The sequence below is a fragment of the Xenopus tropicalis genome, chromosome 6, assembly GCF_000004195.4.
Source record: "Xenopus tropicalis strain Nigerian chromosome 6, UCB_Xtro_10.0, whole genome shotgun sequence".
NCBI classification, from domain to species: Eukaryota; Metazoa; Chordata; class Amphibia; order Anura; family Pipidae; genus Xenopus; species Xenopus tropicalis.
The window spans coordinates 22,027,875-22,051,789 of record NC_030682.2 but is presented as its reverse complement, the minus strand read 5'-3'; the positions used below and the strand labels follow the sequence as shown (position 1 = coordinate 22,051,789).

Below are 23,915 nucleotides of genomic sequence, written 5' to 3'. Positions count from 1 at the left end.
TGTAATAAATGGGGATGGGGCTGGGGCTGGAGATACCTAATTTCATTTTTCAGAATTCCTTGAGGTCTGGCATGGCGCTGAGAGACTAGCAAATTGCTAATATGGTGCTGTTCTTAATAAAGGGATCCTGTTCTTAAGCTGAAAACTATAGGCCTGTTAGTCTGACACGAGTAGTAGCAAAGCTTTTGGAAGGGTTATGGTATAAGATACTTGGATACATTGGATACAATACATGAGTTAGTGCCAGCATGGTTTTATATGTGAAAGATCTTGCCAGACTCATTAAATTGTCTTTGATGAAGAGGTGAGCAGAAATCTAGAGTGGAATGGCAGTGGATGTGATCTGTTGCTAAAGAATGTCATACAGTACCACACAGAAAGTTATTGTTAAATTAAGGAATATTGGCTACTCTATGTTTGGCCCTTGTGAGGTAGATATATAGATTACCAGGGCACAGATAATGAATAATGGTTTTCTGTTAAAAAAAAAAAAAAAAAAAAAAAAAAACAGGCATAAGGGGTTAAACAACAGGCAAAAGTGATCAGCCCAAGCCCTATTCATTGCACTGTTGAAAAAGGGGTTATATGCTGCTTCCTTAACTTGGTAAGTGATTTTTTTACACCAAAGATAAAGGAGGGAATCACTCCGGCAATCTGCAAATTGCAGTAATCATTCATTAAACTCATTTTACAAAAAAGTGGTCTAAAAGTGCTTTGGTGCCCATTTACCCAAATCAGCAGCTCTGATATTAATATCCCCCGTTACCTGGGCAGTGAGCTGTACTGGCGCTGTGCTTGCTGGAAGCTCTCTCGTTCCTCTTGTCGCTGCCGTTGCATCTGAACTTCCACAGAAACCGAATGCCTCCCGCTCTGATTATACGTCGGAGTGTTTGGCTAGAGAGGAACACAATAAAAGTCTAAAAAGGCACTAAATAACAAAAAATACATCCAACTGGAGACACAAGTTTATTAGGCAGTAGTTCATGCAGTAAATGTACAGGACACTCTTACAGGGTATTTGATGAGGGTTGTCAAGCAGTTTGATTACCACAACATGGCTACTTTGGCAGGGCAAGGCTTTCACTCCATTATTTAGATTGGCTCATAAAGATGCGTTTGATCAACAGCATTTAATTTCACTTCAGGGACAGAGTTATGTGGTCCGGTCTGTTCAGCTGAAAGGCATACTGCACTTCTATTCAAATGTAGGATTTATTTTCTATTCACTTCCCTTTCATCTATAAAGTAAAGAGCGTGGGTATTTATTTGTATATGTAGAGAAAACTTTCTGCTTATTTGGAGGCTGGAATCCTGCTTGCCTTGTAGTGGCATTCTTTATAGACTGTAACAGAACTGTGCAATCTGTTCAATACCAAAGTTGATGCCTCTTTGAAATCCACTTGCCTCCCCCGGTTCCTATAGAGAGGCTCGGTGTCGGACTGGGTGAAGGCACGTGAAGAGGAGTTTGCAGGACGACACAGTGCTTATGTTTGGCCTTAGAATGTTCTGCCCTATAGAAATGTATGAAATACTTTCTTTGAAGGAGGCTTTTAGTGTAGGGTGAGATCCCTACTGATCTTCTTTACAAAGCCAAATGGGTAACCATGAACAGTATTGCTGTTGGTTTGTAGATTGTGAGCTCTTTTGGGCACCTCTTGTATCGGTTATTGATTGCTTTATATGTTACTCTGTATGTCCAATGTATGAAAGCCACTTATTGTACAGCGCTGCGGGATATGTTGGCGCTTTATAAATAAATGTTAATAATAGTGGGGAAAAGGGGTTGACTTTATCCTGCTCAGCATTCTCTTAGCACTGATTTCCATTGGAAGGGATAACTGACTTTCATCCCAAGGATGTCTATGTTTAATAATATTACTTTAGCAGCTTCTCTCTACATGCTATGAAGATGTAGCCCAACCAATATGGCTATTGTCATCATCTGGAATAAAGATATTCAAAACAAACTCTGCAAAATCTGCCTTATTCAGCCAACCACTTGTATCTGTGCCTGCAATGGCCAAGCCAACCTGGTTAAACATAAAACTGTCCAGGGTGAGACTGGGCTGGAAAAAAAACCTGGTGGGCCCCATCAACGCAGATTCAAGAACTGTTGCACCCCTGCTGCCCTCCCCCAATCACAGTGAAGTATAAGGTACGCACGTAGGGGGGCTAGCTATGGGTGGGGGCCCCTAGGTTAGCAGCCCTTGCACACCCCGGCCCAATGCTGAATTTGGCCAATCTAGAGACAGCTCTGTCAGGTCAAGTGCCTTTATATAACTCTGCATCCCATGCACTGCACTGAAAACTATACCCCAGGCGGATTCAATTCTGGTGCCTCCAGTAGTAATAATTGTGGATCAAATGACTTGCTGCACCTAAGGAGATACATTTGCAGATTTGACACGATATACTAAACAATATTTTTGTTGGAATTAAAATGTTCAGATTCTTAGTAGCCCAAAATTCTGAAATATCATGGCATTTGAAAGGCCATCCGATGCCCTTTAAAAATAAATCAGTAAAATAAAGTAAAATAATAAAAAGAGAGAAAGGAAAATAACATGCTTCCAGCTGTGCAAACACTGTCTCGCAGTAGAGGGTATAATTATGAAAAATTGAGCCGTCAAGTCAATAGAGAAAAGTATGGTGAGTAACACAAACTCTGCAAGCGTTCAGCCCAAGTTGAACCATGCCACACCGCTGCTCCATACACCATCAATGGCTTCTTTCACTTTACAGATGCTGTTGTGAGCATTTCTATCTGGTAGGGGGGGTGTGGGGGGGTCTAGCCACTGCCTCAGATGTAAAACAAGGACACCATACCGAGACCTCCCATAAGGGGCTAGGTATAGCCTGATATAGCCTGGCCAGAACAGAGAGAAGCTTAAAAAATCTTGATTTTGGAATGTGTTATGTTATAAGGTAGGGCAACCATCGTTGGAGGTCAACTGTCACCCTAAATGGGATGCTTGATAGTCCAACTGGAGGGGACCTTAACATGATTAATATACATTCCCATATTGATTAGACAATGTCATATCATGTACAAGGAGATACATCCTACTGTATTGTCAGGATATTAGGAGCCACCAAGGAGATCCACAATCATATCAAAGGCTGCAGGTCTTGGAACTAGGTTACTTCTAATATTCTTGTATTTTACAGTTCGGACTACAATATTTCTTCTTGAACCTGAGTTTCAGTAAATCACGTAGCAAAACTGGCATCACTAAGCACCGGGGGAATGAGGTACACCCTATGTCTCTTGGAGCTTCACAAGCAAAACAAAAGCACCTAAATGCAGGGGTCCTCAAACTTATTTAATAGGGGGCCAGTTCATGGCCCCTTAGACTTTTGGGGGGCCGCACTATAGTCCTCAAACTATGCCCCACTCCCCAGCTGTGTCCTAATACTACGAGCTGCTCCTGCTCACCCCTCTCTGCTGGGTCCTCAAACTACGGCCGCTCCTGCTGTGCCCCCAAACTACTGCCCGATCCCTGCTGTGTTCTCCCACTCCCTGCTCCCCGCTGAGTCCGCTCGCAACCTTCTTCCTGCTGTTTCCTCCTGCGTCCTTGCGTCATGTCTCCGCGATGAGGCAGACAGGTAGTAGCCAGGGACGTGGACGCAGCCTTGGGGGCCGGATCTGGCCCGCGGGCCGTAGTTTGAGGATCCCTGACCTAATGCCTTTATATTATCATGCAACTCCATTGTGACATCTCCCCTCCTTATATTTGACACCAGGGGGTACATTATTCCTTATATATTTTTATAGATAATCCATGGATTTATGATTAATAATACATCATTTGTCCTCTTATCAAGTCTCTAGCAACTTTCTACAAGAGAAAAGAGGTCAACGTCCTCGCTGTCTGGACTTTATAACTAGACACGTAATTTGAGAAAATGCAGGTTTTCAGCTTAGTGAAAGCACTCCTTGCTTAAAAACTTAAATATAGAAAGAAACTTTCCAGATAAATAGAGGTTATATGAATCGTAAGAAATGTACAATCATGCACAGCAATATCGGTGGAGGGTTTAAAAAGAAGGAGGTCTTGTACTAATTGGAAATCTACAATTATATGACATGTTCAGTACATGAAATTGAATTCTAGCCATTGTGAATTAAAATTACAACCCTGTAATTCAATAGCTCAAGAGATGCCCTTGAATATGTTTTCATTTTATATTTTAAGGTTGCTAAGGGGAACATGCAGCAATTTTTTTTTTTTTGTATTCACAGAAAGCCATTGGTAGCAGATGGATTAATTTAGACAGAATGTAAGGGACTTTTGTGTACCCCCTGTGTAGTGTACAAGCACAAATTGAAAAGCAATTCTCTGAAGGGCATTATGACTCTCGTAAAAAGCATTAGGGGCACAGCAGAAATAAATGTCTCATCAACTGTCTCCTACCTCCAATCATTCTGCTGCTCGCTGAATTCAACAGGATGAAAAAAATGGCAATGGGGGTTTGAAAGGACCCTTTGTACAATTTGTTTTTATTTATTTTTTGTTTTACAACCCAACATTAGTGTTCAAGGTTGCTGATTATAAGAACCAGAAAGAAATGTAAAGGATAATTTCAGAAGCGAAATAGACATATTATCATTATAGATCTAGATTGTAAGCTCTACAGGGCAGGGACCTCCATCCTCTTGTGTCTTTGACTATTAACTTATTGCAACTGTATTTATTGTTATACTTTGTATTTATCTTTTATTATCTTAATAACCCCCTGTTTGTATTAATATATTCTACTGTACAGCGCTGCGTACATAAGTAGCACTTTATAAATAAAGATATATATACATTATTGTCTAGCAGGCACCATACACAATGCCACGTTAGAAGAAGGCAAGTAACTAGGTGTAGCTCAACAACAGACCAAAGACTAAGGGTGAAGACACACAGAGCTACTTTTTCACGGCTACTAAACACCAGATAATCCCCTGCCATAGACAATAGTGAGAATTGCCTCTGCTAAAACACACATAGAAACAATTATCAGTAAATGATCAGCATTGTCTGTATTTGTAGCCCAACAAGTAGCTGCTACTAGTAGCTCTGTGTGTCTTCACCCTGAGAGCCGTCTTTGCAAAGGTTTGAAAGGTGGTCATTATAAAGAGCTGTTTTTCACACACATTGTGCTCTCTAAATGGCAGACTTTATTGGTTCAAACCCCTTTAGAGGACCAACCAATGTTCAGAGAGCACCTTAGCTCATAGTGTATAGTGCATAGTGGCATTCACTGTAGTTCCAAGGACATAAAGTACAATAAATAAAGTGTTCACCCCAAATGTCAAACTAATAAAGTTTCTAACTAGGCTGTAAGGATTATGTATGAGAACATAATCATTCCCAGATCTGGCCCAAATTGGCTTTCAGACAGAACCCATGGCAACGGCTGCAGCCCCATATCTGCCTTCAGCTTCCATTAGGCCAAGGAATGCACCAGTTATCTGAATAGCTATGGGATGAGACTAACCACAATCACTTCAGAGATGGTTGTATTGGCTTGAAACATTCAAGACTGCCTTTTAACTACTGATAAAGAGGACAAGGATGAGTATATACAAATCCAATGTACATCACATATAAATATTGGCGTACTTCTTATCATTGGTGTACTTTTCTTAAAGCACGGATACCCCCCCCCACCCCCTCCCAACTGTCTAAACATCCTCAAGAACACAGTTCAGCCATAATTAAGATGTTTGGACTTAATGAAACGATTCCATATTCAGTAAATAGGAAGGTCCTATATTCTCTTTTCACCGATACATGTATAGACACAGCAATAAAGCAAAGACTCCCAAAAGCGAGTTCTATAATGTATGAAGAATGAGTGGTTTATAGGTGGAAACTACATCTGCTATAATGTCGAACTATGAAATAATTCCCAGGTCTTCTCAGATAAAAGCAGAAACAACCCACCAAACAGCTGCTATGTCTAACCTTGTAATTCAAATCAAATTACCATTGGATCCAGGAAATTCTGCACCAATTAAAACTATTTTGCTGGGTTTTTGTAGTCCTTGCCCCAACATCTGGCGGTAGAGGGGTTAACTACACCAGAGATATAAGCTCACTTTCAGCTTCCCTTTCAGCAGGCCGCCATCTGCTCAACAAAAGTATTATTTGAAGTCTGAATTTGAAGCATGTAAATTATATTGCTTGAGTCCTCCAACACCCTAAAGGAGAGCGGACATCTGCTCAACAAGTACAAGGGCTGGAGAAGTCTGGTGATCTTTGAATGTCCCCCATAGATAAAATGATCCATCAGATCAAGGCAATTCCCACATGATGGCAGTGACCTTACTCCTAAACAACTCGAATATTAACTTTCAAAGACAAAGGCACCTGGCAGAAACCCAGCGGCTGTTTGATGGGCAGAAAGTCATTGCAAAGCACTATGTATATAATGAAGGATAGACAAGAGAAAGCTGGAGATATGCTCCTAAGCAAAGTGATACTGTCTGCCTCTCACACACTCTACTCCATCACCACAAGACAGATTATATCACTTGGTGTGTATTCAGTTTTACAAAGTCAACATGAACATAATAAATTCAGCGTGTAGTGTCTAATCCTCTCCTATACAACTAGAAGACCTGTTGCTCTTCTTTTTTATTCCTGTTGGTCACCCCCTTGTTCCACTGAGAATCTGCCCATACATTGAATGAAATGTTCAGAGCCTGACATGGAGCAATTGGATCAATCTGATATCTCCAAGGTCAAGTTGGGCATATCGGGGAAAGATCCGCTTGTTAATCACCTCACCAAACATACAGTTGTATGTTTGGTGAGGTGACTAACAAGTGGATCTTTCCCCGATATGCCCAACTTGACCTGGGAGATATCAGATTGATCCAATTGCTCCATGTCAGGCTCTGAACATTTTAGCTATGAGGAGATGGTCATACACTGGCCAAACTCGTCCTTATCTAGTCATTATTATCTGCAGTTTGAACATCCTTCCATCCCTTTGGACCAGAAGCCTGAAGGGTTGGAATAGTAGTAAGAGAAGACTCATCTTCACTTCCTTATCTGCTAATGCCCCATGCTCTCTTCAGTACGGTACATCAGCAGATGACATTTTTCAAACATGCCGACTGATGAAAATACCAATATCCATGGTAAAAAGATACTGTGATCATTTGCCCAACCTGCAGCTCTCAGTATAACTAACAGCACTTTATAAGTATAAGAAAAGACTTTTGCTCAGTTACTTATCTACACTCCTCTATTCCCAGCGTGTCCTCCCTAATACAGGCAGCCATATGTTAAACTCACAGTTGTGCTCCCAGGAGCAGTACAGCTCAGGCCTTATTACTGGCTGGCCCATGACCCTCAGTAGCTGGATTCCCAGCCTCGCAGAGTTCAGGTTTTTCTCAGGAAACTTTCCCAAGCCCCATGTCCCATTTTTCAAGAGGGAAAGACGGGAGAAGCTGAGCCTGCCCAGTGGAAATATGCCATAAATAAACCTTTCCATAGAGATAAGCTGGTGAACGAGCTACTGTGAAAGTATCAAATGAATGATTAAGGGACTGATTTATAACTATTCACGGGGAGATAGTGTTAGCAATACATTAAGCGCTATGATAGCTCTGATTCTAGATTTCTCCTACAAGGACAAGCCCCAATATTACCTGGCACATGAGGAACATTTTTCTTCCCAGAGTGCTGTAGTTGACATAAAGTAAATTTATATTGGCTGCCCACATTAATGCAAGCTAATAAGTGTACAATAAAGTCTAAAGGGGAACTAAAGCTTAACAAATAAACAGACTACTTCTATATGTTCCTCATGTTTTGGGTTTCTGTACCAGCCCAAGGCACCCACAGCCCTTTAGCAGGGAAGATCTGTGCCCCCAAAGATGCCCCAGTAGCCCCCCATCTTCTTTTCTGCTGATTCCCTGCTCTGTGCTACTGTCACTTACCTGAGCTTAGGGACCCACTCACAATACAATATAATATATTTATTAGATATATCTAATAAAAGGACACAATACAGTTAATTAAAATTCACATTACATCAGCTAAGAAACCAGTGCATTCTTCCTATGAACCTTACAGTTTGCTTGGTGATTTCCGACGACCCCTAAGCTTAGCTTCTGAACAGTCGCCCAGAGCCCACTGAGCATGTGCAGTGTCACTGACATTTAAAATACACCCTGGCAAGATCCAAGATGGCGAGCAACTGTGGGCAACTTTGAAGGCCAGGATGTCTACGTAACTGACCCTCTGAGCTGGTACAGTCATTTTAGTATATAAAATACAGAAATTTTAGCAATTATTATGTTAGGGGTGAGTGAAAATATGCCCTAATAAAAATTAGTTCTTTTTTCATCTGGTACACTTTGAGGCATATACAGGACAACTTTATTATATATTCATATAAGTTAGGACTGTTAAGCCTATGGACCTTCAGCTGTAGACTGTGCATCAACCCCATCACCTTAATAGCTATTTGGCTTCCACTGGGTGCTGAGAGTTGAATTTCAGCAGCTACTGATGGGCTTCCCTGATATAAAGGTTTAATATTCCCATCTGCCTATATTTTTGTTGACTTTTTTTTAACCTATTTTTTTCAAGAAGCCGACAAGAAAGAACTGGACCTATAACTTATTGAGTAGACAAACATTCATTTTTTGAGTAGGTGCTGCCATGTAGACTTAATTCAGGTCTCTGGAGACCATACTCGGGTCATTACAGCAGTGAGAGACTCGTGTGTAATGGCCGCTTGTGTGTATAAAGTGTTCTGCATATAAAATCTATAAAAATCTATACACATTGTTCAACCATCACACTCAAGTGTCAAAGGCCAGTCTCTCAAAACATTATACGGACATGGGCTAATAAATGTATGTGCTGCCATTATTGTCTTAAGTAGCAAAATCCCACTCAGCCGAGAGGGTAACGGCCTAATGAGCTGCAATGTTTCCTATAGGCACTCACATATATGTCTGTATTATGGGAAATGCTTGTCAATGCAAGTGCCAATGTCAGCCTGATTAAGGGAGGGGGCACGGCCCTACTAACCACTTCCATTAGGCTAAAATGAAAAAAGTCATTGTCACCTGATTGCAAATCATTGACGTATTAGGGAGACAATTTTTCAAAAGCCAAATAGACTGGACCAATTGAAATAATATCGCACAGACCAAAGCATGGGGGTAGTACAACCTCTCACATTACCTATAAAGGGAAACGGCAACTTCTCTGATTAATACGGTTATAGTTCAGCCGTTGCAAAGCTGTGTCCCAGGGGCTGATGGGAGCTGTAGTTAAGGAACAGCTAGAATGTATATTCACACAGCACCTCATACAACATTTAAATAAAAGGAGTAATCTGTCAATCATCCCAAAAAGCAAGTAAAAGCAAAAAAAAAATGAATAAATTAGGGAACAGCCATATCAAAATACTTCAATTGGTACTTTCTATTATTTATATCACCAGGGACCCTTTAATTACTGTGTGTCTCTCTGCCTGACCCTTGCCTTTAATTATTAAATAGATACATATGTTCCCACAACCATTATATCAAAGCCAACAAAAATGTATGTTATAGGCTTAGGTTTCTTCCATTATCTTATAGCTGAAAAAGAAACTACAGGCATTGGCAGAACAAATACAGCCTTGACTGAATATCTATCTATCTATCTATCTCTCTTGTCTGTCTGTCTGTCTATCATCTATCTATCCTGTATGTCTGTCTTTTTTGTATATATATCTATCCTGTCTATCTATCCTGTCTATCTATCTATCTATCTATCTATCCGGTCTATCTATCCGGTCTATCTATCTATCCGGTCTATCTATCTATCTGGTCTATCTATCTATCTGGTCTATCTATCTATCTGGTCTATCTATCTATCTGGTCTATCTATCTATCTATCTATCTATCATCTATCTATCTGTATGAATGTCTGTCTATCTATCCTGTCTGTCTGTCTGTCAATCATCTTACTGCTGCCATCTAAGCACAAATATACAGGCATTTTGGCAAAGAAATGTACCATCACTTTACAAACCAACAGAAACCCTACCGCCACACTGGTTACCCTCAGCTTATGTCTCAATCGCTCTCCCTTTTAGAATGTAAGCTCTTGGGCACACTGGCCCTCCCCTATTGTCTCCTAACAATATCCAAATGTAACTGTGAATCATTTTTAGGGAAATGTTTGTCTGTATATGTTAACTGTTTGGTTTTGTATTACTAACCCTTTACTCTGTAAAGTGCTGTGCGAATTGATGGCGCTATATAAATAATAAAAAAAAGAAATATGAGACCCCTAAAAGTGACAGACAGATGGAAACGACAGATATGAAATTAAATTATCCTTAATGGACGCCAGACTGTGATAATAGAAAGGCCGTAGGGTGAAAGGTCAGGAGTATTTGTTTGGCCGGCACCTCGAGGACTGGAATGACCCTCCGGAGCGGGGGCTTATCAATAAGATCCCCCTTTTAGCATTAGTTAATGGGCGCAGTAAGCACTTACCCACGGTTGCTCAAAGCTATAGGTTCGCCTGCGTTCGTCCACGTCGTCTTCCTGCCTGGCCTGCTGGAATTCCTGCCGGAGGCGCTGTATCCGATCATGGTTGCTCGGGGTTGATCGGTTGCTGTGAGAAATAAGAGCAGTTGTTAAGGGTTAAGAAGTGTGAAACAATAAGGGGAGTATAGAACTAAAGTAGAACCACTGCCTCTGGGAAATACAGAGTTAATCAGCGTGCTTCCTCAACCGCTACAAACAGCCCAACCATGCTGGGTGTCAGTGGCGCTTTGCAAATTGCTGACTTAACTGGAATCAGCCAATTAGAGCGGGTGGATCTGTCAGAGGCTCACAGCATGCATTAAATATGTAAACAACTGCAAGAGTCACAATTTATTAAATATCCACCACACAGTGTTATTTAACCGTAACGGAGTGACCAGGAATACATTAGATTGTTTATTAAATGATCGGGAAGATTTGGAAATAACTAGTTTTGGCCTTGGTTCCATAGAAACCAGCACCCAGGCAAATGAGTATTGCCATAGCAACCCCCAATCATTCCTCAGATAGTAACGGGCTTTCATCAATGTGGGAATGGAGGGAGCAAATACAGGTGGCACCAAAAATGGCACGAGTGCAGAAGAAAGATGCCGGTGTAGGTGCAACGTACGATGGACCCTTGGAGGAGACACCTCGCCCAAAGCAGCTGCTAAATCCATGGCTCCCATGTGTCCTGTAGTGGGAACCTTCAACAGTTCATGAAAGTAGAATGATGTGGCATAATGATCCCTAGTGGAACTGAGCAGGTGTAGGTGCCACGGCCTACATGAATAGGACTTAGGAGCCCTTAGACCCCATAGATTAGATCCAACTAGCCCTACTGGACGCTGTAGAGTTATTTTATTGTACGTATATACGTATACAATGTGTATTGTCATTGCTTTCAGGCTCCGAGGGTGTTGAGAGGAAGATGCTTTTGGGATTCAATAGAAAATCAGAAGGCACCTTAAAACTACATGCATCATAAGTATTAACCTTCTCATTAGCACGGCCCTGTCCTGCTCAGCCTTATATCGAAGACCATTGAGAAGAGAAGGCAGCAATGATGACTATGTAAACAAGTCCGAGCCTAACCCAGTAAACCTAAAACTCTGGGGCCTGCTTACTAAGATTGGAGATAAATATTACACGTGATGTTGCCCATAGCAACCAATCAGATCTTTTTGATCTGATCTTTTGAATCAGATCTTTTTGATTTCTAACTTGTAGGTGGCTATTTCTAATTGCTGATTGGTTGTTATGGGCAACATCACTAGTAATATTTGCCTCCAATCTTAGTAGGATTTAGGGAGTCCTCCCCCCACCCAATAACAAGTATGATATATGTTTATGAATGTTTCTAATCTATGCAGATGCTGACATACCCAATATAATCTCCACAAACACTGATGCATTAGACAAGACAGATGGAGACAGATGGAGTCCATATTCCATTTATTGCAACAAGGTGACCCCCAACCATTGACAAGTCCTAAGTGAAGTGCTCAATGTCTCATTCATTCCTCGGGTGTCACGTATTCATGTATGCAGTCACTTATCCAATGAAGCCCGAGATGGAGAGAGACCTCTCAAAGGCTTTAAAGACTACGGGAACACAGAGCTAAGGTAAATAGTCCTACTCGATTTATCAATGTCATCTGACTCCCGGCCGGGACACAGCGGGCAGAGGAACAGCCGTACGTTACGCTGAACACTAATGTTAGAAATATATATTCCAATCAAGTACACCATAATTAATTTAATTGCCTGGAAATATTTCCTTTTTATGTGCCTGGCAATATAACCGAGTACAAACACTTTCCTTCCCAACTGCTCTCACTGGCAATTTATTGAGAGTAACCAAAAAAAAAAAGAAAAAAAAAAAAGATATTTTCTTTTAAATAAATTGAATGAAATAAAATATGGCAGGTGTCTGAGATATGAATACCCATGTGATTATTGATAGGCTAATAATAGAAATATGTTGGGGTCTTAAAAGCGCTTTATTTTATCGGCACAGGTTCTTTCAAGCATCATCATTTTTATTTTAATTACCGTAAAAGCCAAAGCAAATTGTTTAATGCAAGAAACATAAAGATGGTTTATAACGCTGCTCAATGGGAAATTCATAATGTAGAGGAAAATAGAGTTAACACCGGCATGTACTTTGGCAATATGATGGGGGGGGGGGTTAGGGTATACCGTAACACATCGTCCAATCCAAGCTTGTATTTAATTGTAAGCCTCACTAGTGATTTTTATGTAGTTTTATGGGAGATGGGCCTCATAAGCAACCATGGACGTACAGTAACCCTACCCCTAAAGTTGCTAAGGGATTTGTATGCAATAATGGCTCCCAGAGAGAAAGTAGCGCCAGAGATAAGAGCCATTTCTTTTCCAGAGTGAGTCTTCCTAGTAGGAGTCTTGATGGAAGAACAGTTTTGGGAGAATTTGCCTAATCTATCAAACCAAGGATAAAAGCTAAAATCCTTAGAAAAGCCGCACTTACTGCTCGCTGTAGGGATTCAGATTGCTGTGGGGAGAATGATGGTGGTGGGGGGGGGGGAGAGAATGGCAATTTTGCCTTGTGAAATTAGTTGTAACAAGATATGTAATTGCTAAGCAAGTCACACCACCCTTTGCACACAATGTGGCTCTTTTATTTCCCACTGAAGTGGATGCTGTGATTGCCTCCAAAAAGGTATAATCTTCTGTAATCATTTTTGGTGTTCAAAGCAATTACAGATGAAGAAGAAAAAAAAGAACATATTTGCAATCTGACACCCAGCTAGAGGCCTGACCCACGTAGCAGGGGGGGATTTCACAGGATCAACCTGGGCAACTACACCAGGCTTTCACCAAAGTAAAGGCCATTGAGACATCCAAAAATAGCGGCATGTTCAGGGGCTAGTATGCTCTTTTTGTTTTCTAATGTTCTCCGTCATTGCCTAATAGCCAACGTAAGGGATAGAGATAAAAATGGCAACGTGGGCGATCCTAATGGGATCATCCAATATCAACTTATGCTTTTCTAATTAATAATATGCAACAATAGGGTTGTAACAACTCTGCGCCATGACCCCCAGCAAAAAAAATCTTCAGAGGGGCCCAGTGAGCACCTACCTGGCCCTCGCTCCACTCTCCTGCCCACTAGTGTCCCTTGCTGCTCCCCCGGGTAGGTAAGAAAGTGGCTGTGGAGGGGGAATTTTGTAAAGTTATAGAGGAAGCAGGGCCGGCAGTACAGGCTAAGTGAGCACCTACCTGGCCCTCCCTCCACCCTCCTGCCTGCTAGTGTCCCTGGCTGCTCCCCTTGGGTAGGTAAGAGAGCGGCTGGGGAGGGGGATTCCTTACAGCTATAGAGGAAGCAGACCCGCAGTCCAGGCCCCCCCTGGGGAAGGGTTCTGCTATCTCTATATATAGTTATGACACTGTGTGTTTAAATTAAAGGGGATTTTAACATTTTGCATTTAGAACTAAGTACCTAAATATAATTGAGACAAACGAGGAAGCCTGAAGTACCAACTGTGTTAATGAGATGAATTATTAACGCTAACATTTATTTACTAATAGTAAAAAGTACAAATCCCAGTGTGTTACTATGATTCATGATCTGCCCCTGGGGTAACGGCTCATTGACACTAAAAGCAACCAGCAGCCATCACAACAAGAACTAGCAGTAGTTCCCCTTTAAATTTACTTGGTTGGAAATCCGCAGCTAAAATCCAGAACAATCCGCGCAACGTGTTGCTACTGTACCAAGGTGTAGGCAATGGGTAATGGTCCATATAACAGAAAGAGGAGGACAATAAGGGGCTCTAGCCGAGTGCACACTCGCATTCATTTGGCAAAGGAACCCAACTGCCAAACAAAGAGACAACAGGAGTTGTGTGAGAAGGGATTAATTTCCAAGGCTTTTGTACAAAATACCAATGCATTAGTAAACACCAATGTCAAAGGCTCACCAAGCAGTACATCATTTGGTAAATTATTAACATCCTTCACTAATGAAGAAGCTCCCTTCATTAAATATTTAGCGAGCATGTTTTAGGATGTTTGCCAGCAGTGACAGAAGGTGTACTTGATAAATTTAGCTTCCAGGTCATGTTTTCTCTTCACTCGATCCCCCAAAGCTTACTTATAGGGAAGGAGCAATTATCCCAGTGTTGTGACCGGTATTATAAAATAGCTTGTTCCAGTATCACGGCTCTGACTTGCCCCCCAGGGAGGAGTGCGGGTCAAAGGGTTGGCCTCTGTTAATGGCAGCACGTGGCTGTGAAACACAAGGGGCCGGCCATGTTTCAATTAGGCTCTCTTCAATTAGCTGCACAGATCAATGCTTGTGCTGAGAAGGATTTAGGAAGATGATCATTGTAGACAAGAAAGTGCGTCAGGTTTACAAATGTAACTACAAACACCTAATATAGGATCCCTCCGGCCATAGCTCTATTCTTCCACCCACAGCTTTGCTATGTACTACAGAGCTGGCACTTTATAGTGAATAACGGCAGCCTTGAGAGGGAGAATATAAAGTAGGCTGTTATATATAGCAAGCAGATTAGTGCATTAATAAGTAGCACCGAGCTGGTCGATCTCTTGCTGGAAACAGAAGGACACGGGGTGACCAAGTTGCCCTTTACTAGTCCTAACAAGGAGCTTCTTTGTAGTTCTGAAACCCAAGACGCCTTAACAAAGTGTGCCCAGGACCAACTTAATTAAGCACAGAGGCTCCTTCTAAAAGAGCAACTAATTAGATTTCCATACCTGAAAACCTTAAATACATTCTTTATTACTGTTATGAGATCTATTATCCTTAACGCTCAGGAAACCTGAGGTTTTCTGGATAACAACGGTTCCCACTACAAGCTGTACCTTATGGCTTATGGCTAGTAAAACTAAGGGGCACATTTACTAAGACACGAATTCGAATTGGGAAAATTCCGATTGGAAAACGAACATTTTGCGACTTTTTCGTATTTTTTGCGAATTTTCGGCGCCTTTACGACTTTGCGGAAATTGTCGCGACTTTTTCGTTACCAATACGATTTGCGCGAAAAAAAGCGAGTTTTTCGTAGCCATTACGATGCGCTTGTATCTTGTCGCGACTTTTTCGTATTGAGCGCTCGTAAGCGGCGGGCAAAACTTTCAGACTTTTTTTGGAAGCCTCCCATAGGGCTCAATGGCACTCTGCAGCTCCAACCCGGCCCAAGGAAAGTCTCCCATAGGGCTCAATGGCACTCTGCAGCTCCAACCCGGCCCAAGGAAAGTCTCCCATAGGGCTCAATGGCACTCTGCAGCTCCAACCTGGCCCAAGGAAAGTCTCCCATAGGGCTCAATGGCACTCTGCAGCTCCAACCCGGCCCAAGGAAAGCCTCCCATAGGGCTCAATGGCACTCTGCAGCTCCAACCCGGCCCAAGGAAAGTCTCCCATAGGGCTCAATGGCACTCTGCAGTTCCAACCCGGCCCAAGGAAAGTCTCCCATAGGGCTCAATGGCACTCTGCAGCTCCAACCTGGCCCAAGGAAAGTCTCCCATAGGGCTCAATGACACTCTGCAGCTCCAACCTGGCCCAAGGAAAGTCTCCCATAGGGCTCAATGGCACTCTGCAGCTCCAACCCGGCCCAAGGAATGTCTCCCATAGGGCTCAATGGCACTCTGCAGCTCCAACCTGGCCCAAGGAAAGTCTCCCATAGGGCTCAATGGCACTCTGCAGCTCCAACCTGGCCCAAGGAAAGCCTCCCATAGGGCTCAATGGCACTCTGCAGCTCCAACCCGGCCCAAGGAAAGTCTCCCATAGGGCTCAATGGCACTCTGCAGCTCCAACCTGGCCCAAGGAAAGTCTCCCATAGGGCTCAATGGCACTCTGCAGCTCCAACCCGGCCCAAGGAAAGTCTCCCATAGGGCTCAATGGCACCCTGCAGCTCCAACCTGGCCCAAGGAAAGCCTCCCATAGGACTCAATGGCACCCTGCAGCTCCAACCTGGCCCAAGAAAAGTCACCATACTGAAGCTTGAATGAATCCGAATCTTTCGTACTCGGCGTGAAAGCTGCGAAAAAGTCGCAACTTTTCGCGCAAGTATTAACGCTACGAAAAAATCGCCAGATTTTGCGCAACATTCGGAATGGCAACGAAAAAGTCGCGACAATTATCCGAAAAATCGCAAAATACCGATCATTACGAAAAAAACGCAATCGGACGCATTCGGCCCGTTCGTGAGTAAGTAAATGGGCCCCTTAGTCTGTAAGCTCTACAGGGCAGGGACCTCCTTCCTACTGTGTCTCATACCACATGGCACTTACTCCCTGTGTATTTATACTTATTTATTGTATTTATTATAACACTTGTCCTCCCTGTGTGTAATTGTGTATATTGTGAGATTGTACAGCGCTGCGTACCCTTGTGGCGCTTTATAAATAAAGTTATACATACATACAAAACAATTTAAACCTTCAACAGACCAATGGCAGCGTTTTGCCATGAATAATGGATTCATGTTAGCTTAGTTAACACTGAGTACAAGGTATTATATTTATTACAGCCAAAAATAAGAAGCTGTTTATTCAAATAGGACTTTAGAGAAAATGGCGCTATCATAATTAAGAGAGTTCTGAGCAACGGGTTTCTGTATAATACATGCATAATGATTCTTATCGGGATTTATAACTGCAGGGTGAAGAACAATAATAATACACCAACTGGTTGATATTCAGAGCATTGTTGTGAATAGAGCGGCACTGTGATTTCCTTAAACAAAGCCTCCTTGGGGGACGCTCCGACTGAACTGCCAGAGGCAACCAAGCTTATACTTTGAAGCAACTGGGTCAGCTCTTCCAGAGCCGGGAATTTTGCAGCTAATCCTGTCGCTGGATGCTGAACTGTCAAACCATGTCGTGCTAAGATAGGAAGCCATTAAAGCAGGCTAAGAAGATACCTAGAGATACACATTTCAGCCATGCGTTGTATTGACTTTGTAGATCAGAGAGAAGGTTGCAGAATAATCTAAATAATTACTTAGATCTCCTGACAAAATCACACAGTTTCCATTTGCGCATTATGATGAGGTAATAAGGGCCTCCCAGGGTTTGTGTCAGTAATCCTCTTATTTCATAGTCAAAAAAAACCTCAAATATTTTTGGGACAAAATGAGGGCCTCTGCTCTTGGTCAGGTATCAATTGTGGAGCAGGAAAAACCCACCAGACGAGGATCGATTTGGTCCCTAAATGCATTCCCCATCTAACAGGGGCCAAACAACTGGATCTGACCAACGTGGCCCACCACATGGGTAGCTTTGAAGTGGATTTTTTCACCACATGGGTGGCCAAAACAGGCAAAGATCTGCTTACATGGCCACCTCTTAAGACTAGGCCTCCTGTAGACTTAAGGTGGCCATACAGGGTAAGATGTAAGATAACCTTGCAACGTGAGTGGATCTTCTCTCAATATCCCCACCTATGGATGGGCAATACAGGTATGGGATCCCTTATCCGGAAACCTGTCATCCAGAAAGGTACAAATTATTACCTTTTTCTTTGTGATATTGGGTTTATTTAATGGTTAAATGATTTCCTTTTCTCTGTAATAATAAAACAGTACCTGTACTTCATCCCAACTAAGATATAATTACCCCTTATTGGGGGCAGAACAGCCCTATTGGGTTTATTTAATGGTTAAATGATTTCCTTTTCTCTGTAATAATAAAACAGTACCTGTACTTGATCCCAACTAAGATATAATTACCCCTTATTGGGGGCAGAACAGCCCTATTGGGTTTATTTAATGGTTAAATCATTCCCTTTTCTCTGTAATAATAAAACAGTACCTGTACTTGATCCCAACTAAGATATAATTACCCCTTATTGGGGGCAGAACAGCCCTATTGGGTTTATTTAATGGTTAAATGATTCCCTTTTCTCTGTAATAATAAAACAGTACCTGTACTTGATCCCAACTAAGATATAATTACCCCTTATTGGGGGCAGAACAATCCTATTGGGTTTATTTAATGGTTAAATGATTCCCTTTTCTCTGTAATAATAAAACAGTACCTGTACTTGATCCCAACTAAGATATAATTACCCCTTATTGGGGGCAGAACAGCCCTATTGGGTTTATTTAATGGTTAAATGATTCCCTTTTCTCTGTAATAATAAAACAGTACCTGTACTTGATCCCAACTAAGATATAATTACCCCTTATTGGGGGCAGAACAGCCCTATTGGGTTTATTTAATGGTTAAATGATTCCCTTTTCTCTGTAATAATAAAACAGTACCTGTACTTGATCCCAACTAAGATATAATTACCCCTTATTGGGGGCAGAACAGTCCTATTGGGTTTATTTAATGGTTAAATCATTCCCTTTTCTCTGTAATAATAAAACAGTACCTGTACTTGATCCCAACTAAGATATAATTACCCCTTATTGGGGGCAGAACAGCCCTATTGGGTTTATTTAATGGTTAAATGATTCCCTTTTCTCTGTAATAATAAAACAGTACCTGTACTTGATCCCAACTAAGATATAATTACCCCTTATTGGGGGCAGAACAGTCCTATTGGGTTTATTTAATGGTTAAATCATTCCCTTTTCTCTGTAATAATAAAACAGTACCTGTACTTGATCCCAACTAAGATATAATTACCCCTTATTGGGGGCAGAACAGTCCTATTGGGTTTATTTAATGGTTAAATGATTCCCTTTTCTCTGTAATAATAAAACAGTACCTGTACTTGATCCCAACTAAGATATAATTACCCCTTATTGGGGGCAGAACAGCCCTATTGGGTTTATTTAATGGTTAAATGATTCCCTTTTCTCTGTAATAATAAAACAGTACCTGTACTTGATCCCAACTAAGATATAATTACCCCTTATTGGGGGCAGAACAGCCCTATTGGGTTTATTTAATGGTTAAATGATTCCCTTTTCTCTGTAATAATAAAACAGTACTTGTACTTGATCCCAACTAAGATATAATTACCCCTTATTGGGGGCAGAACAATCCTATTGGGTTTATTTAATGGTTAAATGATTCCCTTTTCTCTGTAATAATAAATCAGTCCTGTACTTGATCCCAACTAAGATATAATTACCCCTTATTGGGGGGCAGACCAGTCCTATTGGGTTTATTTAATGGTTAAATGATTCCCTTTTCTCTGTAATAATAAAACAGTACCTGTACTTGATCCCAACTAAGATATAATTACCCCTTATTGGGGGCAGAACAGCCCTATTGGGTTTATTTAATGGTTAAATGATTCCCTTTTCTCTGTAATAATAAAACAGTACCTTGTACTTGATCCCAACTAAGATATAATTACCCCTTATTGGGGGCAGAACAGCCCTATTGGGTTTATTTAATGGTTAAATTAATTTTAGAAGACTTAAGTTATGAAGACCCAAATTACAGAAAGATCACTCCGGAAAACCCCAGGTGTCGAGCATTCTGGATAACAGGTCGCATACCTGTAGTAATAAATCAGTACCTTGAACTTGATCCCAACTAAGATATAATTAATCCTTATTGGGGGCAAAAAAATCCTATTGGGTTTAATAGCCGTTTAGATTTTTTAGTAGACTTAAGGTATGGAGATCCAAATTACGGAAAGACCCCCTATCTGGAATATCCTTGGTCCAGAGCATTCTGGATAACGGGTCCTTTACCTGTATAGGGCTAATTCGATCGTTTGGCCCATCGGTTCGGGGACCGCATCAGTTCTCTGGCCCGACAAAAACTCAAACCTGTCCGATCAAGATCTGCCCGATTTCAGGCCTATGGTTAATACCCATACACGCCTGTGCATGGCCACCATTAGTCTAGCATAGACTGACAGACTAAATCTTCCAGTCTACAACTGGTTTAAGTATTTCAACAGCAACCAGAGCTCTTGGTTGGTAAGGCACAAATAACTTTGTGCCTTGAAGTAGGGAAGAACAGCAAGACGAATGGCCGACCACTCCCGAACAGGATATTAGTGCAAACGCAGCATTAAAAACGGAATTGATATTTTTATTGATGGGAAACAGCAGCAGATTATAATTTCGATATACACTGCCCTTCAGTTAGTTTCAGGAGGATCCCGGTATCTGTACACACAGCACAAGTGGAGGCTTTCTGCCGTGCTCATAAATACTGCACCAACAACAGTGTCCCTAATGGCAATAAATTGCATTTTATTGGGAACCTAGAGATTGAGAGGAAGCTAAATCCTCATACTGGGCTTTCAGATTAGTTTAACAGAAAACAAATGGCGCTATAAAAGAAAACTGCCTATTTCCCTAAAATTCAGCAATAAAAATTTGTATTTTATTGTAAATTCTTCAGATATTTCAATAAAATCATCATGGGGACCAGGATTGCCATTTTCTGTTTCAATGGGGAACGTCTGTGACGTGGCAGTCAATATGTCAAGATGTTTTACTGTTAATGGAAAATAAATGGAGTAAATTCTGCTTTAGCCTCATTTCTGCTTTTATTAAACTCTGCGGCTGAAGCCGGTACAATACACGTACGGGGAGCGAGTGGCCACACAAGGCTTGAATTCGGAGCTAATGCATTAAAAACAAAAACAGGTTTGTATGTCCTTTATCTTTAGTTAATGCTAAGACCACTGCCTATGGGCAAAAGACTCCAAACTCATATGGTCAGCATGGCAACCACCAAATCCTTAATGCTTAACTGACCCGAACCCAAGTCACATGTCATTAAAGGAGAAGGAAAGGTAAAAACTCAGTAAGCTTTATCAGAAAGGTCTATGTAAATACAGCCATAAGCTGCACTGACTTCTCTGTCAAAAGATTTGTTGTGTCTGTTTTCCTGTGCCAGAGACACGCAGCTCTCTGCTCTCTCCCCTCTCCTGCTACCACCTTTGCTCAAGAATGCTAACTCACTCCCCCCCCCCCCGCTTTAGGAATGTGGATCTGAGCCAACCAGCAGGAAGCTGACTCATAGGGACTGATTTACTAATCCACGAATCCGAATGAGAAAAATTCGGATTGGAAAACGAACGTTTCGTATTCTTGCGATTTTTTTCATCGCCGTTACGACTTTTCCGTAAATTGTCGCAACTTTTTCGTAACCGTTACGACTTGTGCGAATTGTCGTGGCTTTTTCATAGCCATTACAAATTTCTGGAATTGTCGCGACTTTTTCATTGCCATTATGACTTTCGTACCGATCATTACGAAAAAAACGCATTCGGACACTTTTCGGACGTTCGTGGATTAGTAAATGTGCCCCATAGTCTTACAAACTGAGCATGTTCACTAGGTCTGGGTGTCGGTGCAGGAGCGAGGCATTATGGGAACTTTCTTTACCCAGCTCAGAGTTTTTTCTTCCTGTTTGGCTTCGGATCATCTGAACAGGTGAAATATGGGCACTAATAGGGAGACTTAAGGGCACTATTGAGAGAACTGAAGGTATGCCTGCAGCTTGAGATGAACTCTTTATTAGCCTTTCCTTCTCCTTTAAAGCTCTGGACAACAAACATGATACATTTGCATTCAGAAATGATGCCATTTTTTAATGTCAAATTTGCATATGTAAATTAGAAATGGATTTAGGCATTTTTAAAAAAAAAGAAAAAAAGATACATTTGGTGTGTCCCTAATGAAACTTAGGGTATCGATTTTATTCAATATCTCGTGGAATCATTGGTAGAGGATTTGGTATTTGAATTAATAATTTTTGGGTTTGGTCAGTGTCTCCCTAATCAAAATGTGTAGGGAATGGCCATTGACTTTTTTCCCCATAATCAGTGGGATAATCCTGGGTACAGGAGCCAACAGATGCCATTTCAGTTCTCCACAAATGATTGAGAATTCCTTCTGTTTGTGAGCAAAATGTAAATTATGAAGACCCATCTCATACTGATTATAGCCTCGTAGCATTTGTAACTCTAGACAACTGCAGGGAAATTGGGTATTACAGATGCGTATGCAAGTATTTGCAGTGATTAATGGTGTTGCACGTGTAATCCACAGAGGATATGTGATACCATGTGGGGATAAATTAAACTGACATGCTATTAAATAAGGTAGGAAAGGGGGATACACCTTGCTATTTACTATCAGTCAGTAGATTATGGTGATTGCTATAGTAAATATGTTAATGAGGATTCTAGAATATCTTACTCATGAGGTTTTCTAGTATATCCTCACCCCGAGAAACCTCTGATCAAAACATATTCCCAAATGAAGCATATGTTTATATTTTCACAGTATTTACCCATATTCTGGCACTTTGGGTGTAAAGTCAAGGCAGAATTCAACACAGGATTTCCATCACGCAAATACTTAAATAAATCACCATTATGGACTAAAGCTGGACATGGATCTTTCAGTGATTTAGCCAAAAACGAGGTGGGTCAAATTAGAATGATCAGATTGTTTGGCCCCCAGGCCAACAACTGGATCACAATTGGGTCATAAGGAGACCTGTATAGAGAGATGTGGTCCTCGCTAAATGGGATATTTAGACTTGCCCGATTGATATCTGGCCAATTCCCAGGCAGTTACAAATCAGGCAGGACCTCCCAAGTGCACATACACTGGGTTATACTCTGTAGACACCAATGGTAAATATGTGTCCTGGAAGGGGCAGGTTTATTGGTTCATGTATGGCAGGGTCCCCAACCTTTCTTACTCGTGAGCCACAGTCAAATGCAACACAAGCACCATAAAAGTTCATGGAGGTGCCAAATAAGGGCTAAGATTGGCTATTAGGCAGCCTCTATGCACGCTATCAGCTTACAGGGGGCTTTAATTGGTAGGAAATCTTGTTTTTATTCAACCAAAACTTGCCCCCAAGTCAGGAATTCAAAAATAACTACCTGGTTTGGGGGCACTGGGAGCAACATCCAAGGGGTTGGGGACATGTTGCCCTGAGCCACTGGTTGGGGATCACTGATGTGTGGACATCGTAATGGGGGCAACAATCTTTGGTCAACTTGCCGGTGTGAAGCACCTGATAAGTATAATCTAGAACTTTCTGAACTATAACTACCAGCATTTCCATACCAGCACTAGGGCCCAACAGAGTGCCAAAGCCCTGACATTTTCCCAGAAGACCTCTCTGTCCTGTGGTCATGTTGTTAGACACACTAGAGGATGGGACGATTTTGTATTAACCTTCCTTTATACAACACCACCAAAAATGTTCAAACCTTTTGTAACAGGTTATGGGCCCATTCCTTTTTGGACTTAGAACTAGTTTTTCATTAACCTACCAGGATGTTGGAAATGTTTCCATATACATAGAAGCTTTAACAATATAGTTTGTTGCTGACCCAATGCCCAGTTAGTGTTCCGATAAATGTTCTGATGATCTGATTACACACAAGTTGGTTTAACCGTATGAGCACTTCAATACTCTGATA

The 23,915-nt window shown here is 41.5% G+C and overlaps 1 protein-coding gene across 9 annotated transcripts in view; it reads right to left on the bottom strand.

Annotated features, from left to right (window-relative positions):
- Positions 1-23,915, bottom strand: part of pard3 (par-3 family cell polarity regulator) — a 347,219-nt gene that overhangs the window by 5,905 nt on the left and 317,399 nt on the right. For all 9 annotated transcript variants that reach the window (XM_004915463.4, XM_004915468.4, XM_012965666.3 and 6 more), the window contains 2 exons: positions 10,508-10,628; positions 767-894 (listed from right to left, as the gene is read on the bottom strand). In XM_004915463.4, coding sequence (XP_004915520.1) covers positions 767-894; positions 10,508-10,628 — 249 coding nt within the window. The remainder of the gene's footprint in view (positions 1-766; positions 895-10,507; positions 10,629-23,915) is intronic.